Source organism: Pan paniscus, chromosome 10 (genome assembly GCF_029289425.2).
Source record: "Pan paniscus chromosome 10, NHGRI_mPanPan1-v2.0_pri, whole genome shotgun sequence".
Lineage (NCBI taxonomy): Eukaryota > Metazoa > Chordata > Mammalia > Primates > Hominidae > Pan > Pan paniscus.
In genome coordinates, this window is record NC_073259.2 from 24,152,745 (window position 1) to 24,169,158 (window position 16,414).

The 16,414-nt window shown below is 34.7% G+C and overlaps 1 protein-coding gene across 5 annotated transcripts in view; it reads right to left on the reverse strand.

The window, feature by feature from the left end:
* PLCZ1 (phospholipase C zeta 1) overlaps positions 1-16,414 on the reverse strand; it is an 89,980-nt gene that overhangs the window by 67,151 nt on the left and 6,415 nt on the right. For 2 of the 5 annotated variants that reach the window (XM_055095442.1, XM_057299392.1), the window contains exons 2-3: positions 9,804-10,035; positions 5,925-6,126 (exon numbers count right to left, since the gene is read on the reverse strand). In XM_055095442.1, the coding sequence (XP_054951417.1) occupies positions 5,925-6,126; positions 9,804-9,858 (257 nt within the window). In that variant the 5' untranslated portion in view covers positions 9,859-10,035. Of the gene's footprint in view, positions 1-5,924; positions 6,127-9,803; positions 10,039-15,685; positions 15,765-16,414 lie in introns of those variants that run through there. The other 3 variants (XR_008620384.1, XR_008620383.1, XM_057299393.1) reach the window with 3 other exon arrangements.

Sequence of the window (16,414 nt, forward strand, 5' to 3'; positions counted from 1 at the left end):
CATTTACTGTTCAATGCCATACCACTGAAAAGTGATAATGTTCAAAGCCCTCTCAGAATAGTAAAATATATTAATAAAATCTTATCTAATTCTTTCCTCATGTCAGGCTTTGGGGAATGGGGTATATGGCAGAAAGGGAAGGATAAAGAAAAGATAAAGCATGACCATACTTGCTCTCTGGAAACAGTGTTGGCTAGACAGTATGGAAGCTAGAGGGCCTGGTGAATCAGCAAATAATCCTTATCTCTCTAACCATTTAACATAAGGCCATCTCTAATTTTAATCCAAGTAAGCACTAGAGAAAATCAAGGTTTATGCAAAGGAAGCCTGGACACCTGCCCATCTATGTCTATTCGACTTATAATTTCACTAGGAGAAAAGTATGACCTGCTTGCCTCAGAATACAAGTTCACAGCTTTATCAAAACTGAGGAAACTATATTTCTACTTCTGCTGATATCTAAAACTGGGCCTGATTTTTCTACCTAAAAAATAAATATCAGTTTCTTGATTTAAACATAAATTCTATCTTAGGTTCATTAAATCAGTTGTACCCACTGTGTTTAAATTAATTTTCGGTGTTTATACTACAAGAGAACAGTGACAGGATGCTTTATTAGCACATATGCTTTTATTTACTTTGTGTCAGTGGAAGCTGATTGCATTCAGATTTTTCACTGACTTTATAATAATGAATATAAGCAAATAGGGGTGTCTCAAAATCTTCATACCCAGCCCAGAGTAGGCCATTGTATGCCATCATGAAATAGGTCATTTGCCCCAAACTACCAAGAGTTCACTCAAATTTATTGATTTATGTATAGATATTGTTTTATTGATTCATGCAAATATAGTTATAGCATTAAGATAATTCTTTAAATTATTTCACAGACACATACAAAGAGTTGTATAGTTGTTCCTATTACCTATGAACCTGGCCTGACATGGAGCTAATATGTGCCAACCACAGACACGGTCAGCAACACTAACATGAGGCAATGGTTAGTGCTGTTTCTACAACAGCAGGGATTGAAATTTCAGTCCATAAAACATGTTTGACATAAACTGACTGTTAGTAAATATTTACTGTGTTTATATTAAAAAAATGGGAACTGTAGAGATGTAAGAAGAAAAGTGGAAGGCAGAAAAATGTGATCTTCTAAAACGCGATCTTGGAAGAGACAAAACTGAATCTGAGAGCTGACTTGAAACACCGGGATCTTAGAATCGATAACTAATAGGAAAGAGGTTAAAAAAGCTCCCTTGTCATACATAGAGATATTTTTCCATAGAAAACCAGTAAGTACATTAAATTACCCCATGTCTACAGGCTACTGGTTTTCCACTGGGACGACGTTGCCTCACAGGAGGGATTTGGCAGTGTCTGGAGACATTTTCGGCTGCCACAACTGGAGATAGGGAGAGGTTTGTAACTGGCATCTAGCAGGTAACGGTCACAATGCTGCCAAACATTCTGCAATGCACAGGACAGCCACCAACAACAAAGAATTATCTGACTTAAAAAATGAAAAGTTTGAAAAACCCTGCCGTAAGTCATGACAACCTGAAGAAGAGAGTGTCGTCCCAGCACCAAGTACTTATATAAAATCAGTAGTTTTTCCAAACAGAAGCACAGAGCACCAAATGGGCCATATGAGAAAATGAATCTTTTAGATTTAGTTCTGAGAGAGAGAGAGAGAGAGAGAGAGACCTTATATACCCTTGGGAATAATAGAGATAAAAGATGGAAGAACCCTGATGAGGAACTAAGGCTTTAGAGAGAAAGAGAATTGGTGAATCTCATTTATCTTGGAGGCTTCACCAACCAAGCCAAATCTTTATTAAGAACAATTAAATTCTTAATAAATTCTTTTGGGGTGTTTTGGGTTTTTTTTTTTTTTTTTTTTTTAGAGACAGAGTCTCGCTCTGTCGCCCAGACTGGGGTGCAGTGGCGCGATCTCGGCTCTCTGCAAGCTCCGCCTCCGGGGTTCACGCCATTCTCCTGCCTCAGCCTCCTGAGTAGCTGGAACTACAGGCGCCCACCACCACGCCCGGCTAATTTGCGTATTTTTAGTAGAAACGGGGTTTCACTGTGTTAGCCAGGATGGGGTTTTTTAATTTTGCTTTATTTTTTGTTTTTGTGTCTTTTTTTTGTTTTTGCTTTTTGTTGTTTTTAAGATGGGGTCTCTGTCACCCACACTAAAGTGCAGCCTCGAAGTCCTAGACGCAAGTCATCATCCCACTTCAGCCTCAAAACTAGCTGGGACTACAGTCACATGCTACCACATTTGGGTAATCTGCTTTGGTTTTTGTTTGTTTGTTTGTTTAAGTGCACAGTGCTTTATTTAGGCATGTGGCAATGCACTATAATGTAAAACTTCAGAGTTTTCTTAACTAATTGTCTTTGTATTGGAGAAATGGACCTAGAATATTCATAGAGAAATCTTGTCTGGCCCGTGGATACTCTCTGGGCAAATAAGGCAGAAGTTCTAAATTCGGCTACATTTGTAGAATTGCAAATGAATATATTTCTTGGCTTATGGATTTATTTATGTATTTAGATTTTAAGTTGGAGAAGAAACAATGTTTATTTGTAAAGTTTCTTAATTTCTATGGAAGAATGTTTGCTTTCCTGACTCGTATTTGATTATGACAGTAAATTGTCTTGCCTATTTCATCAACAGAGTATGAGTTCTCTGGAGTGCTGCCAGAGAACAATCTTGAGCTTTTTACTTGGGGTGGGGGGAAAAAACCACCAAGAACTATATTGTGAAAGAAAACTTTTCATAAATAATATTGGCTCTCGCTACTTCTCTAGATAGTTTTAATTTTATCCATGGATCAAGTCAACCTTTACAAAACTGCATATTCAGACTACATGGTTTGGTCGCCAGCAAAATGTTTTCAGTGATTGTGCAATGTCATGCCAACCACTTACATGTGGAGGCACCTAAGAGAAAGTTTTACCTTCTCTAATGGTGATGTCGAGGACACTCCACTATTTCACTTTGAGCCTTTTTGGAAACAAATAGAGAAAATTTCTCTCTCATTCACTACTGTTTTTTATGATCATTGTAAACCTTGTAACTAATCCTGTTTCTCTCTTGACTTTGGGCTAGGAAACTTACAGGTGATAGTCTCCATGCATTCTAGAATTTGTACAGAACTTTGTGGTATGAAATTTCCACTCTTAACTTTATTTCATCTATTTATCTTTAAATTTCCTTCAAATACTTCCTATAAACTATCAAGGTATAAAATATTGTAATTTTTGTTGTAACTTATTTAGATTGTGTAATGTTACTATTTTCTATTTGAAGTTGAATTTTAACTGATAATAAAAATAAATTTAAGAATCTTTTGGTACATTAAGATATTGAATGCTTTACAGCAGTAATATTCTTTTTCCTTTTGTAAATATGAGGAAATCGAGATACACAATGGTTATATCTGTCACAAAATTAACAGATGAGGGAAAGGGAAGAAATATGAGCACTAGAAACTTAAACATTGATATTTAAACACTATATTATGCCACTAGTCACAAGGAAAAATATTTTGAAAGACTTTCATACTAAGCATGTATCTTCCAAAGGTGGATAAAGAAACAGAGAAAAGTACAATTAAATTTAAATGTAAATTTGCAGTTGGGTGAAACTTTTTCTTGTAATGTAAAAGTAATTATATATATTTCTAAATATAACTGCTTTAATATTTATATTTTCTCTCTTAAAAAATTAAAATAACAAAAAATGAATGGAAATTCCTATAATGAAATTATAGCTATAAATTGGGCTGTCTTTACAGAATTCTAAAAGAATACATTTCAAAATTTGTGAATTTATGTCTTTACTTAGATTTGAAATTAGAGAAGCAGCAATATTTACTTGTATGTTTGATATTATCTTGGAATTAGAAGATATCTTTTCTATTGATGGTTTTACCTTAAGTAATACTATCTAATCATTTGGTTTTAAATATCCCATATATGCTGATAACTTCCAATTCTGTTTTTCCAGTCTGATAACTTCTGAATTCCACACACACATAGATCAGACTATCTGATCTAGCCATTTGGAAACTAATTGATATCTCATACTTAACATGGAAACCACAGAACCCTTGCATGTTGCCTCAAACCCTACAATGGGCTTCTCTCTTGGGCTTCAACATCTCAGCCAACAGTATCACTGTAATTTGGTTATTGGAATGAAAATCTTGATTCCTCTCTTTCCCTCATATCTCTCTTCAAATCACCTGGTAAGTCATGTTGGCTATACTTCCTAAAATTACATGGTCCCCAACATATGATGGTTCAACTTATAATTTTTCAACATTATGATAATGCAAAGAAAATATGCATTCAGTGGAAATCGCATTTCGAATTTTGAATGTTGGTCATTTCCCAAGCTAGCAATATGCTGTATGAGATACTCCGTCGCAAGATGTTGAGCAGCGGCAGTGAGCTACAGGTCCCACTCAGCCACATGATCACAAGGGTAAACAACCAAAACTCTATGGTGTCCTGGGTTGCCAGTTTTTGGGGGTGCTTTGGGAGTGAGGATATGATTTAGCCTCACTGTAAGCTAGTGTAAGTGTGTTAAAGTAAGCTAGGTTAAGCTATAATGTTTGGTAGATTAGATGTACTAAATGCATTTTCAACTTAAGATATTTTCAAGTATTGGGATGTAACCACATTGTAAGTTGAGAAGCATCTGTATCTCAAATTCAACCACTTATCATCTCAGCTGCTGCCTCATGAGTTCACCACCAGCTATGTCACCTGCAATGCTACACCATCTTCCCAAATCATCTTCTACCTCCACTCTGGCCCCATCAGTCATTCCTCCACATTATTGAATAAATCAAATTACGGCACTATCTTAAGGAAAATCCTTCTCCGTGCAGCTGGGATAAAATCTATTCTCCTCTCCATGCTCTACAAGATCCTCATTAACTGACTCTGCCTACCTCCTCAAACTCACCTCCCTTCATTCACCATTGACTTGTCTCTAGCCACATTTGCCATTTTTCTCTCATTTAAACATGCCAAGCACTTACTCTGTTTAACATGACCTTCCTACTAGATCTTTCTAAGGCTTCCTGTATCATCACTCATGCCACAACTATTTCTTTTTACCTCTTGAGAAGACTTTTCTGGCAACTTTACCCTAAGTAACGCCCTCCACCCCACAGTCACTTTCTATCACATTACCTTAGTTCATCTTCCCTGTATGATTCATTCATCCTTGAAAACATTTTTTTACCTGGTTATTATCTGTCTATCTGCTTGTACACAGATAAATGTAGCAGCTTGGAAAATCTTATTCTGCACTGTATCTGAGCTGACTGACTAAACTGAAGTCTGGTATTAGCAGTATGATAGGTACATTGTTAGGTATAAAATCAGCAATGCAATGTGGATTATTTTTAATCTATGTAAACTATTTAACATACAAGTCTATAAAAATCACTATCCATAAATGTGAAGTTGTACAATGTACTGTATTTATGTGTTGGCTTTAGTTATAGTATGTGTCCTGATGTCTGAGAATTAATTTTAAACATATTTATTAAAATAGAGGATCTTCTGACTAGCTAAATAAGAGTCTTCTTCATATGCTTTCCTTTGAGAAGTGTCTAGGTTATTCAGCAAACTTCGGAGGGGCCATAAACATGGAGAAGAGGTTAACAGGTGGGATTAGAAGGAAAGCATATGATACTAATGCATACAATAAATTACGTTGCCACTTCATCCAAATGTTGGATCTTCAAGATATGTACAAGTAAAAATTTCTATTCCCTATGAGTTTGGATAACATGGAGAGTCTTCTTTTTATTGTGCACTCTTGCCTACTGAGGTAGACACTGCCAGGAACTTCCAAGTATTTTTAAATGTAATAGATTTAAAAATAAAATAAATACCTTACATATCCCCAAAGGTCACTTGGTCCCAATAATTGATCAGATACCAAATATGTGTTATGTGAAGATGAAATAAAATAATCATTTAATGGATGAGTCATATCTTGATAAACTTTTCCACATTCATTTTTAAACAGTAGGCATTCACGTGAATCCATGTATCTTGTAAAACCTTCTAATGACATTTGGTGTGCTTTCCTAACTAAAAAAATAAAATAAAATAAGTTAAAAGGATGCAAAAATACCATTAGCAAGACAAAAAACTACATCTCACTTGTAAACTTACTCAGTAGTAGAGCATATTTCTAAAATATTCCTTTAGAATTAATATTAATACTATATTTATGTTGTTTGGAAACAAATTTTTGTAGTAAAACCTTCAGTTCTTCCATATTAACATTCAAGTAAATAATATATTATTTAATTATCTCTTCTTTTATGTTTTGAAAATACACACAAGAAAAGTACATATATTATGGACCAATGAACTTCGACAAGCTACACATCTGGATAACTGGCACACAGGTTGAGGAACAAAGCATTGCAGTGTTCCAGAAGCCTGCCTCCGACTAACTTCCCAGTCACTCACCACACCCAAGTATATCAACTGATCTGACTTCGAAAAGCATAGATTAGTTTTCTTTGGTTGTTGCACTTTATATGAATTGACTCAGACAGTATGTATTTTTTGTACCTGGTTTCTTTTACTCAACATTCTATTTCAAAGATTTACTCTTGTAGTTGCATGTAGTTATAGTTACACATTGCTCATTCCCATTACTTTACAGTATTCCATTGTATGACTATGCCACAATTTATTTATTCATTCTATCACTGATAGGCATTTAGATAATTTCCTGTTTGGGGCTGCTACAAATTGTGCTGCCCAAAATAACCAGTAAATGTCTTTTAGTGCAAATATATACACATTTCTGTATGGTGCATGCCTAGGAATGGAATTGCTGGGTCATTTGCATCTGATCATCTTTAGTAATTAATCTCTGAACTTTTTTACTCACTGTAATATGTACCAAAATATCAATCAAGCAGAAGACTGGCTCTGGAAACAGCCTGGACTCATATCCATTTAACTTGCTATATGATCTTGAGCATATTAGCTAACCTCTCCCTATCTGTGGAATGGGGGTAATAATAGGATCTACCCTTATATATTCACTCTAAAATTTTTAGTTGCTATTATTACTGTTGATAGTTCATTTCAACCAAAAAGAAAAGGTGACATGAGCATTCACTTGATTGGAGTGTGATCTTTGGCAGAGAATTTTATTTCCAGGAATTTATCCTATGGAAGTAGAGACTCAGACAGTGATGTACAAGAATGCTCACATTAGCATTATTTATAAAAGCAAGATAAGTGCAGGGGAATAAACAAATTAAAGCTCAAAATATGATACAATACTAAGCAGCCATTAAGAATAATGTATCATAAAAATATAGTGACATAAGTAAATGTTATGACATCATAGAAATGAAGAAGACAGCATTCAAAATGCTATTACTATTTTGGTTTAAAAAATAAAAGCTAGAAGAAAATAAATGAAATTTTTATAGGTATACAAACCCTCTATTTCAAGCCATATAAATTTAGGAAGATAGAAGTGTATGGAGCAAATGAATCATGCATTGTAACAGTAATGACTTGCATACATTTATTATTTTTCCCTGTTTAATTAGCAGTAATTGGCTTAGCCCTTTTGAACTATTGAATAATTAAATAAATATCTTTGGTAACGGAATAGAAAATAAACTCATTTTGTTCCCTTAAAAACTACCAGTTTGAAATGAGGATTAATCACATGGATTTTTAAAAACCTCATTTGGTGCATGTCACATACCAATGACGGATGAGGCTGAGGAACTTGGCAGCATTTGAAACTATAAGATCATAATTCAAATTGGCCTTAATAAGACACCAAAGTGATCAATAATCATGTAAATGAAATGCAAGGTCCTGGCTGTGTTGGAGAGTATTTGAGGCAGGTGAAGGCTCAAAAGAGGAAATGGATGAACAGTATAATATTGTAGTTAAAATGCAAACACAATTCCAAAGTGTCACTGCCGCCATCCCAACATCTCATTGGTATCTTTTAATTTACCACCTGAAGTTTACAGTGCCAAACTAATTTTTTTGGTAATATTCTCCAGATCAGTGCTACTTAAAGTGCTCATCTGTAAACTGGTTGTTTCCAGTTGGCAACGACATAAAGAGCTTGAGCCAGAACATAAATCAATTCACTACTTCCTTAGAGAAAGTCTTGCTATTAAAGAAAAAAAAAAAGTCATCTGAACTCATCAGTTCTGCTTAGTGATATAGTCGCTTAGTATTCTTGTGCAAGCTCTTTACCTTGCTGCTAACCTGCAACAATTTAATGGTGCTGAGACCAAATTGTCACTAACACTCAACTCAATGACACCACTGCAATGTCGAGAACCCTTCAAAATCTTTGCATGGCACTGAGTCATGAAGCCAAAATCTTTATTGTGGCCTATAAGAACCTATATGGTTTGATCTCTGTCAGTCTCTCCAAACTCATGTCTCTCTCATTCTCAAAGTTCTAACCACACAGTCCTCCTGTTCCTTCAGTTATTCAACTCAGATTTAATGCTTCCCTTTCTTGGACCTTAGACACTTCTCCCATTTTGTCATATAACTTGTCCCTTCTTGCCATTTAAGTCTCAGCTCAAATCTCACACTCTCAGAGAGGGTTCTTCTGAACACCCAACCTGAACTAGGCCTCCCAGGTCATTTACTCTCCATCACCTTCCCTGCTCTATGTTTCCGTATCACATAGCACTCTCTTAAGATATCCTTTTACATGCTTCATTATTTACTGTCAACTTTCCTCCAACCCATCAGGAATTCAAGACCTAATTGCCTTATTCTTCACTATATCTTCAGCCCCCAAAACCATACTTGGTTAGTACAGATAAATATTTGAATAAATTATGAATGTATGATTCAATGCAGAAATCAGTTTGGTTTTTTAGAACCTACATTATCATGTGTTAAACATTGGTAGCCTAAACCAACTTAAAGAGGCAAAACTAGAACTTTCATACGCCCCTCCTAGGTGAATATTTTGAGCTATTCTATCAGTCAGTTTCTGTAAGGTCAAACATTGTGCTTTAACAATGTTTTGGTACCATATATGATTATTTTATTGTATTATGTGTTTATAATTTTATTTCAAAATGAACATAAATGAAAAACTGTGAAGTGTTTTTACCCATTGAAAGATGGAACAAAGATCACAAATTCTATGACAGATCGTTAGCCTAAATGGTCATTTAATTTAAACCAAATCACTATGTGTTCAAAAATGAAGAACAAGCGAAAAGTATATATATTTATGAAATGTTGTAGATAATTATATTTATAAACAAAGTAAAATTCATCAGTTTATAATATTTTCTTCTTAGAATTTTTTTTCATTTAGCACATTTAATTTTCATAGATATTTTCAATAATATAATGCATTAAAATGGAAGACCACCTATAACTGGGGTTTTATCTTATTCATGAGATCAAGATACTTTCTTCTAATAGGGTACATGTAATAGAATCATTGTCTTACTTTCACCTCCAAGCTCATTTCTGAACACTTGAGAGATACATGGAAGCAGTTAAAAGAAAGGAGCTGAACAATGTATAGGAAAGGATGTCATGGTTGCATACTATAGCATTCTAAAAGGTATCAATTCTATAAAATATATTTTCTCAAAGATATTTGACCCATCCAAAAATGGTAATTTGATAACCACAATTCATAAAAATACTTTGCTTTGAAATAATTTTTGAAAAAAGAAAAAATACTTCACATATAAATGTTCCGATAAAAGTTTGAAATGCAAACATACCTTCTTCGATAGGCTCGTATTTCTGAATGATCTCAAAAGCAATAGCTTTACTCATCTCAGCTGCATATTGTTCTTGTGTCAGAAATTGAGCCAGATTACTTGCTAAAAGAATTTTCCGGTTTTCAGAATATGTGTTGAAAATCTCAATAATTTCTTCTCTGTGCGTGATAATTCGATAAATTGCTCTAAATTCTTCTATGGTGATTCTTCCTTGTTTCAGCCTGTCATTGTCCTACTAAAAAAATGACTGGTGGGCTCACATTGTGAGTATAAAAAATACATAAAATGAATATTAGAGTATTTATGTAACATGTAGTAATTTATACTTGAAAGAAGATGAAAATTACATTGGATTCCTATTGAAGATAAAATATACAAAGCTGCATGAAGTGACATCAAAATTGGAAAAGGGTTAGTTAACTCTTGAAACCCAGTGGTTATAGGGATAAAGAAAGGAATGTGGGAGAAAATGAGGATTCCAGATTGTCTTTCAATTTCACATTTCATTTTTGTATTCCACTTTACTTCAATATCTTCTTAAAACCATACCAGGCAGTGTGTAATCTCATGCCACTGGTGTGCAGCCTGGACCATATATGTCAGAGTGAGTCAGACACATTCAAGATCAATGTAAACTGCAGAAGCTGTAGTAGTTATGCAATACCTTGAGGAAGTGGAGTCTGAGTAATCATTGAAGGATTTGGGGCAGGTACAAACAAGATGAGTTCCAATAAGAAAGAGTGGATTCGAAAGGTCATATTTGAACTTTACGAGAAAAGGCAAGTTGTTAAAAGTACCAGGATGACTGGGAGTTTCTGAATAGGAAAATCAATACCAAAAATAGAAGATTGGTTTGATTAGTTGTGCATTTCCAATTGGAAGAGTTAGAGAACTGCAGGTAAGAGCAGATAAGATGAAATTCAAGTGGGAGGTGGTGAATAGACACTAAAGAACAGACCTCGGTGAAATGACGAAGGAAGAATTCAGAAGAATTTGACACAATGAAATTTTAGACAAATGAGAGAGATAACTCAAGAATGACTGGGGTCAGGGAGAGTTAGAAAAACTGGTAGAACTATAGTATCACTAACAAATAAAAAAACTGGGAAATAGGAATTTCAGCTAAGAGGGAGATTTAATTTTTTAAAAAATGCTTTTTTATAACATCTTAACTCTCTTGTTACATTGTAAACAGCTTGAATGCAAGAAGCATGTGTTGAAGGGGCATTGTGTCATGGTGGGATCTGTGGTTGTCAAATCAGATGCGGGGTCTCCAGAGCTGATTAAACAATGATAGCACCTTAAAATTACATAATCTTAAAGTAATTCATGCATATTGTTCATTACCTTACTTAAATAACATGCTTCAACTTACTGTTTTTAAATTCTGGATTTTGAGGTCTGTGGAAGCGGATGTTATAGAATTAATTTCATTTTAGCCTTATCTCACTTCTTATTTGTCATAAAATCTTAAGCAAGTCAATAAAAATTTAAAATGTGCCTGTAATCCCTGAAAATTTTGGTTATAGAAAATTATGTAAATAAAAAATTATGGTTCTACTGAATAGCAGCATAAAATAAAATATACATTATTCACTGAATAATGAAAGTTTTATTACTTTCAAACAGAGTATAAGCTTGGTCATCTGAAATGTTCTCTGATAATTTGTTTTGTCTCGTGTTCTTCTAAAAAGTCAAAGTTGCCATCTTGTACTAAAAAGAATTGGAGATATAAGTCCAAACAAAATTCCACAAATCCAAAGAATCACTATAGTTGATCAAAATCAAAGAAGAATTGAAAGTCAAATGTTAGTCAAATTATAGAAAAATGAAAACCACACAGAATAGTGAGAGTTGTATCACTGAAGAGGGGAAGATCTAATTTTAGTAGAAAGAGAATGGAAAAGGAAAGCAACAAGGAGCAAGTAACAATGGGGAAGAAAAACAGGACATGGTAGCATCACGATCAAGGGAAGCAGGGAGAAGAAAAGCAATAAGAAAGAAGGTGCAATTTGAGTGCTGAGGTGACAGCAGCTCAGACTGCCAACATGCTAGACTCCCCTATAAGAGAAAACTGAAGCGCAAAAATCTTAGGTAAATTGTCCCCAGCCACACAGGTAGACCAGGATTTTTAACTAACTCTAAGACCACCCAGAGGAGCAGCTGGAAGAAAAAAAGCCAGTATACCGTTACACAGATTAACAGTATATATGCAGAAATAAATTCTGTAAATTACAAATCTGACCATCTCAACTCCCTCTTAAAGTTCTCACTGTACCTCCTTTGTCTTCAAGACAAAACCCCAACTGTATTGTGTAGCATCCAAGGCCATCTAAAATGTCATGGATGATTTCTGCTCTTATCTTTTTCCTCCTTCCACCTCACACTTCAGGTGCTCTGAATTAGTTGCAGTACAGGTACCAAACCATCTCTTGCTATGGTACCGATGTTTTTTTTTGTTTGTTTTTTGTTTGTTTGTTTTTCTTTCTGGAATATCCTTCTTTCTGTTTAAATTACCAATTTCTACTAATCCTTGAAAAAGCGTCACCCACTCTAGAAATCTTCCTCTGTGTCTCCTCCCCAGGTTGCATTAAAATATCCCTTCTCTGGGTTCTTAGAAGACTCCACTTTCTTCTCTTACAGGCCTTATTAGATTGGAATGACAGCCTTTTTCTATATTCATTCTAGAATTGCCTCAGACAGCGAGTTTGTCATTTGTTTCTTGTATCCTCAGGACTCAAAAAAGTGCCTGACTGAAGATATTCAGAATGTGGCCTACCACCCAGTTTTATGAATCTGATGAAATAAGCGCATTTAGACAATAATTAGATAAAGGAATTAAGTATCTCCCTAGACTTAAGGAGGATAGGAAAAGAGATTTAAAAATGCATATGCCAGAAGATATGCAAAATCTCAGGCCCCACCTCAGGGTTCACTACCACCTTTAAAATGTTTCATATTAATCATTAAACATACAACATAAAATAAGAGTAATAAAATCATTTGTCTCCTGTTTAAAAAACGTCCCTTAAGTGGTTATTCTTTGCAAAGCATTACAAAAAGCACTTTCCCAAACAATTCATTCAATGTCTTGTATATTTAGAAATACACCATATACTTCAAGACCGTGAACATCATGAAGGTAGACATTTTATTCTTTTTATTCCCAATGCCTACTACTGGACGTACCTAGAGGAGGAGCTTAATTACTATACGTTTAAATGAGTGATTGAATAAACAAGGGAAAATAAAATTCAAAATAATTCTATTGATTGTCATTCTGAGTGTACACTTTCAGAAACAGAATGAAGGCTTTCCATATTGTCACCATTTTCCATTTCCAATGCTCAGTTTGCTAGTAAAAATATGAAATGTTATTTAAAATAATGTGACGAGAAAGCTGATTTATCACAACAGAATTTACTTTTAATGTAAAATACAGCATTTTAGAGTTGGTTGTATCTAAAATTACACTAAAAATAAAGCCTAAGTAAATTCAAATTACATTACAGGAAATGATATGACTTGCCACTTTCTTTTTTCCCAAACTCTCACGCTAGTTTAAATTGTTTGGCAGTTTTGCCTTTTTCCTTTTCTTCTTCCCTTTCCTCCTTACCAAATATATGAGTCAGATACTATACTGGGTAACAAGGATGCAAAAGTAACATATTGTCAGTGCCCTCTGGAAGCAGATACTCTAGAAAAAGAAAGTAGGCACGGAAGTATACAGGTGCCGAAATATAATCTTTGTAGCTGAGCACAATGGCTCACACCTGCAATCCCCAAGCTTTGGGAAGTCAAGGTGGGAGGAGCACTTGAGGCTGAGTTCGAGATCACCCTGGGCAACATAGTGAGACCCTGTCTCTAAATGTAAAAAAAAAACAATTTGCCAAGTGCATTGGTGCCTGCCTGTAGTCCCAGCTACTCTGGAGGCTGAGGCAGGAGGATCCCTTGAGCCCAGGAGTCCAGGGCTAGAGTGAGCTATAATCATACCACTGTACTCTGGCCTGGGTGACAGAGCAAGACCTTTTCTCTAATTTGTTTAAAATTTTAAAAATAAAATAAATTCTATAGATAATAGACACAATAAGGAAAGTTGGACAATTCTTCCTGGAGGGTCAAAGGAGAATCTTTATAGAAAAAGTGATCCTGGAACTGAGTCTTCAGAGGTGAGAAGGAAGATATTTGCCTGAAATTAGGGAGGAAAGGGGCTAATTCTATTTGTTAAGATCAGAGCAAATGAAGGTACAAAGTACAAAACAGAAGAGTGTAATTAGAGAGAATGTTAGTGAAGCTGCGGGAGCAGATAAGGCAGGAAGCACAGCTGAATCCCAGGGGTCCTCGGAAGCCACAGTGAGAAATTTAGACTTCTTTGGAAAGAATAAAGAGTTATTGATCAGTTTTAAGAGAGAAATCCCATAGATTTTTGTTCTAGAAAGATTACTCTGGCAGCAGTGTAGAAGGTAGATGTTGGGATTTAAAACAAACCAATCTGTAGGGTTTTTCCAACTTTGATATGCATATGAGTCAACTTGGGACTTGTTGAAATGCAATCAGCTTCATTTCTGGTCTGAGGACCACAATAAGTAGTAAGTAGTTCAAGAGCAATTGACATGGTGTAGCAAGTATATGGACCTAAAAAGATAGGGTCAGAAGAAGAGTCTGAAAACCTCTTCAATTTCTGCTTAGATAACTGAGAGAATGGTGCCGAGATCACCAAGCAAAGAAATAAAGGAGAAAAGACAGTTTAAGAGGGAAAGACGAGTTTCACTTTAAACATATTAAATTTGAAGTACATCTGAGATGACATCTAAGCAGAGACAGCCAGCAGGCAAATGGTTGTGCGTTAGGGATAGAGGAAAACAATATGCTATAGAAGAAAGTACAACAATAACTGGAGTCAGACAGACCCAGACATGAGTTTCTACTGTTATGTGAGATATGAAGAAATTATATCAACATTCTTACACTCAATATCCTTATGTATAAAAAGAAGCTAACAATAACTTCCTTATATGTTTTTAATAAAATGAGTGCAACACCTAATCAGTGTCTACATTATGGCAGATGATGAACAAATGGTGCCATTTACATGTCTTCAGCGTTCAGGATAGAAAACTTGGAACTTGTTCCTATTTAAGAAGTAGCCGTTAACAGTCAATAAGATAGCTCAGGAAAAGTTTGTAATGTAAAAATAAAGGATATAAAGAGCTCAACTTTAAGAGGAGAGCAGAAGGAATGGTCACAGGACAGAAGGAGAAGGACTGATCACAGATTTTAAGAGAAAATTGGGAGAGAATGATGTCATAGAAGTCAGAACAAGGAAATTTTTTATAAAGAGGGATAAGTGAAATGCACAGAGAGGCTAACCAGTGGATTTAGCATTTATGACCTAAAAAGATTTTCGAGATAGGTATGAAAGCAAAACAGATTGCAATGGATCATTGAACAAGTGGAGAAAGAAATGTAAAGGATTCTTTTGGTTTATCTGCTAAAACAGGGAATGTAACATTAGAAGAGGATATAGTGCTATTTATTTTTTAGATGAGACTTTTTAAAAGTTTACATTGGGGAGGACCAACTAAAGTAAGGAACCATAAACCTGAGGTGGAACCAAACAGAATATAAGTGGCTGAGTTGATTCCAGGTAGCGGATTTGTAGGGCAGAATCAGTAGAGAAATAATTTCTCTCTCTCTCTGAATACTAGCTTCCAATCCATTCTAACTAGTGCCATGTTATTTATCCTAAAATATGTAATATTTCTTTACTCAAGAAATTTCAGTGAGTACCCCTTGCCTGCAAAAGGAAATATAATTTCCATGGTCTACCATTCAAAGTTTCCATCATCTGGCTATAACTGTCATTTGCAACTCTTTCTTACCACTTCCTTTCATGCATCCTGTACTCCAGTCATATTTGATTACTTTTTATTCTCCATGCACTCTTTCCACATACTCCATACATATTCCTTCTTATTTAAGGTCCAGCAAGAATGCCACTTCCATCATGGCATCTTCTATAAAAGCCCAAATTAAATAGAGTCTCTTCTCAGATTCCCTGTTAGTATTACCCACGAGATATATTATAAGCTACTTATAAAACAGTAATTTCTGCATTCCTTTTTCTGCCCTTAAAAGAGAGATAACACTTTATTCATTTTTTACAGTTCACAGTTTCCTACAGAGTGTCAGCACATACTATAGATTTAATAGTGGCTATTAATTCCTTAAAGAATTTGAAGACTCAGGGCAAATCCAATTTTAAAAATCCTGAAATTACAAAGGATACTATTTCTTACTCAAACAACAATCAAAAGTGTAATCCAACACTCATACTGTGTATTGAAATAACATATATTTCCTATAAAATATTTTAAATGCTATAAAGACTATTGCATGATAAAAGCAATAGACTTTTTTTAGTAAAGGGATTTAAAAAATCTTAGAGAATTGCTGCTCAAGCCATGAATCAATAATTAATCTTGTAGAAAGAAGTTCAGAATATATTGCCAAGATCATAAAGTTATATTTTCTTTACTCAAATTTATAATAAAATGTCACCTTGTAAGAAAATAAACTCACATCAGAATTTACGTCAGCTACTTAGATAA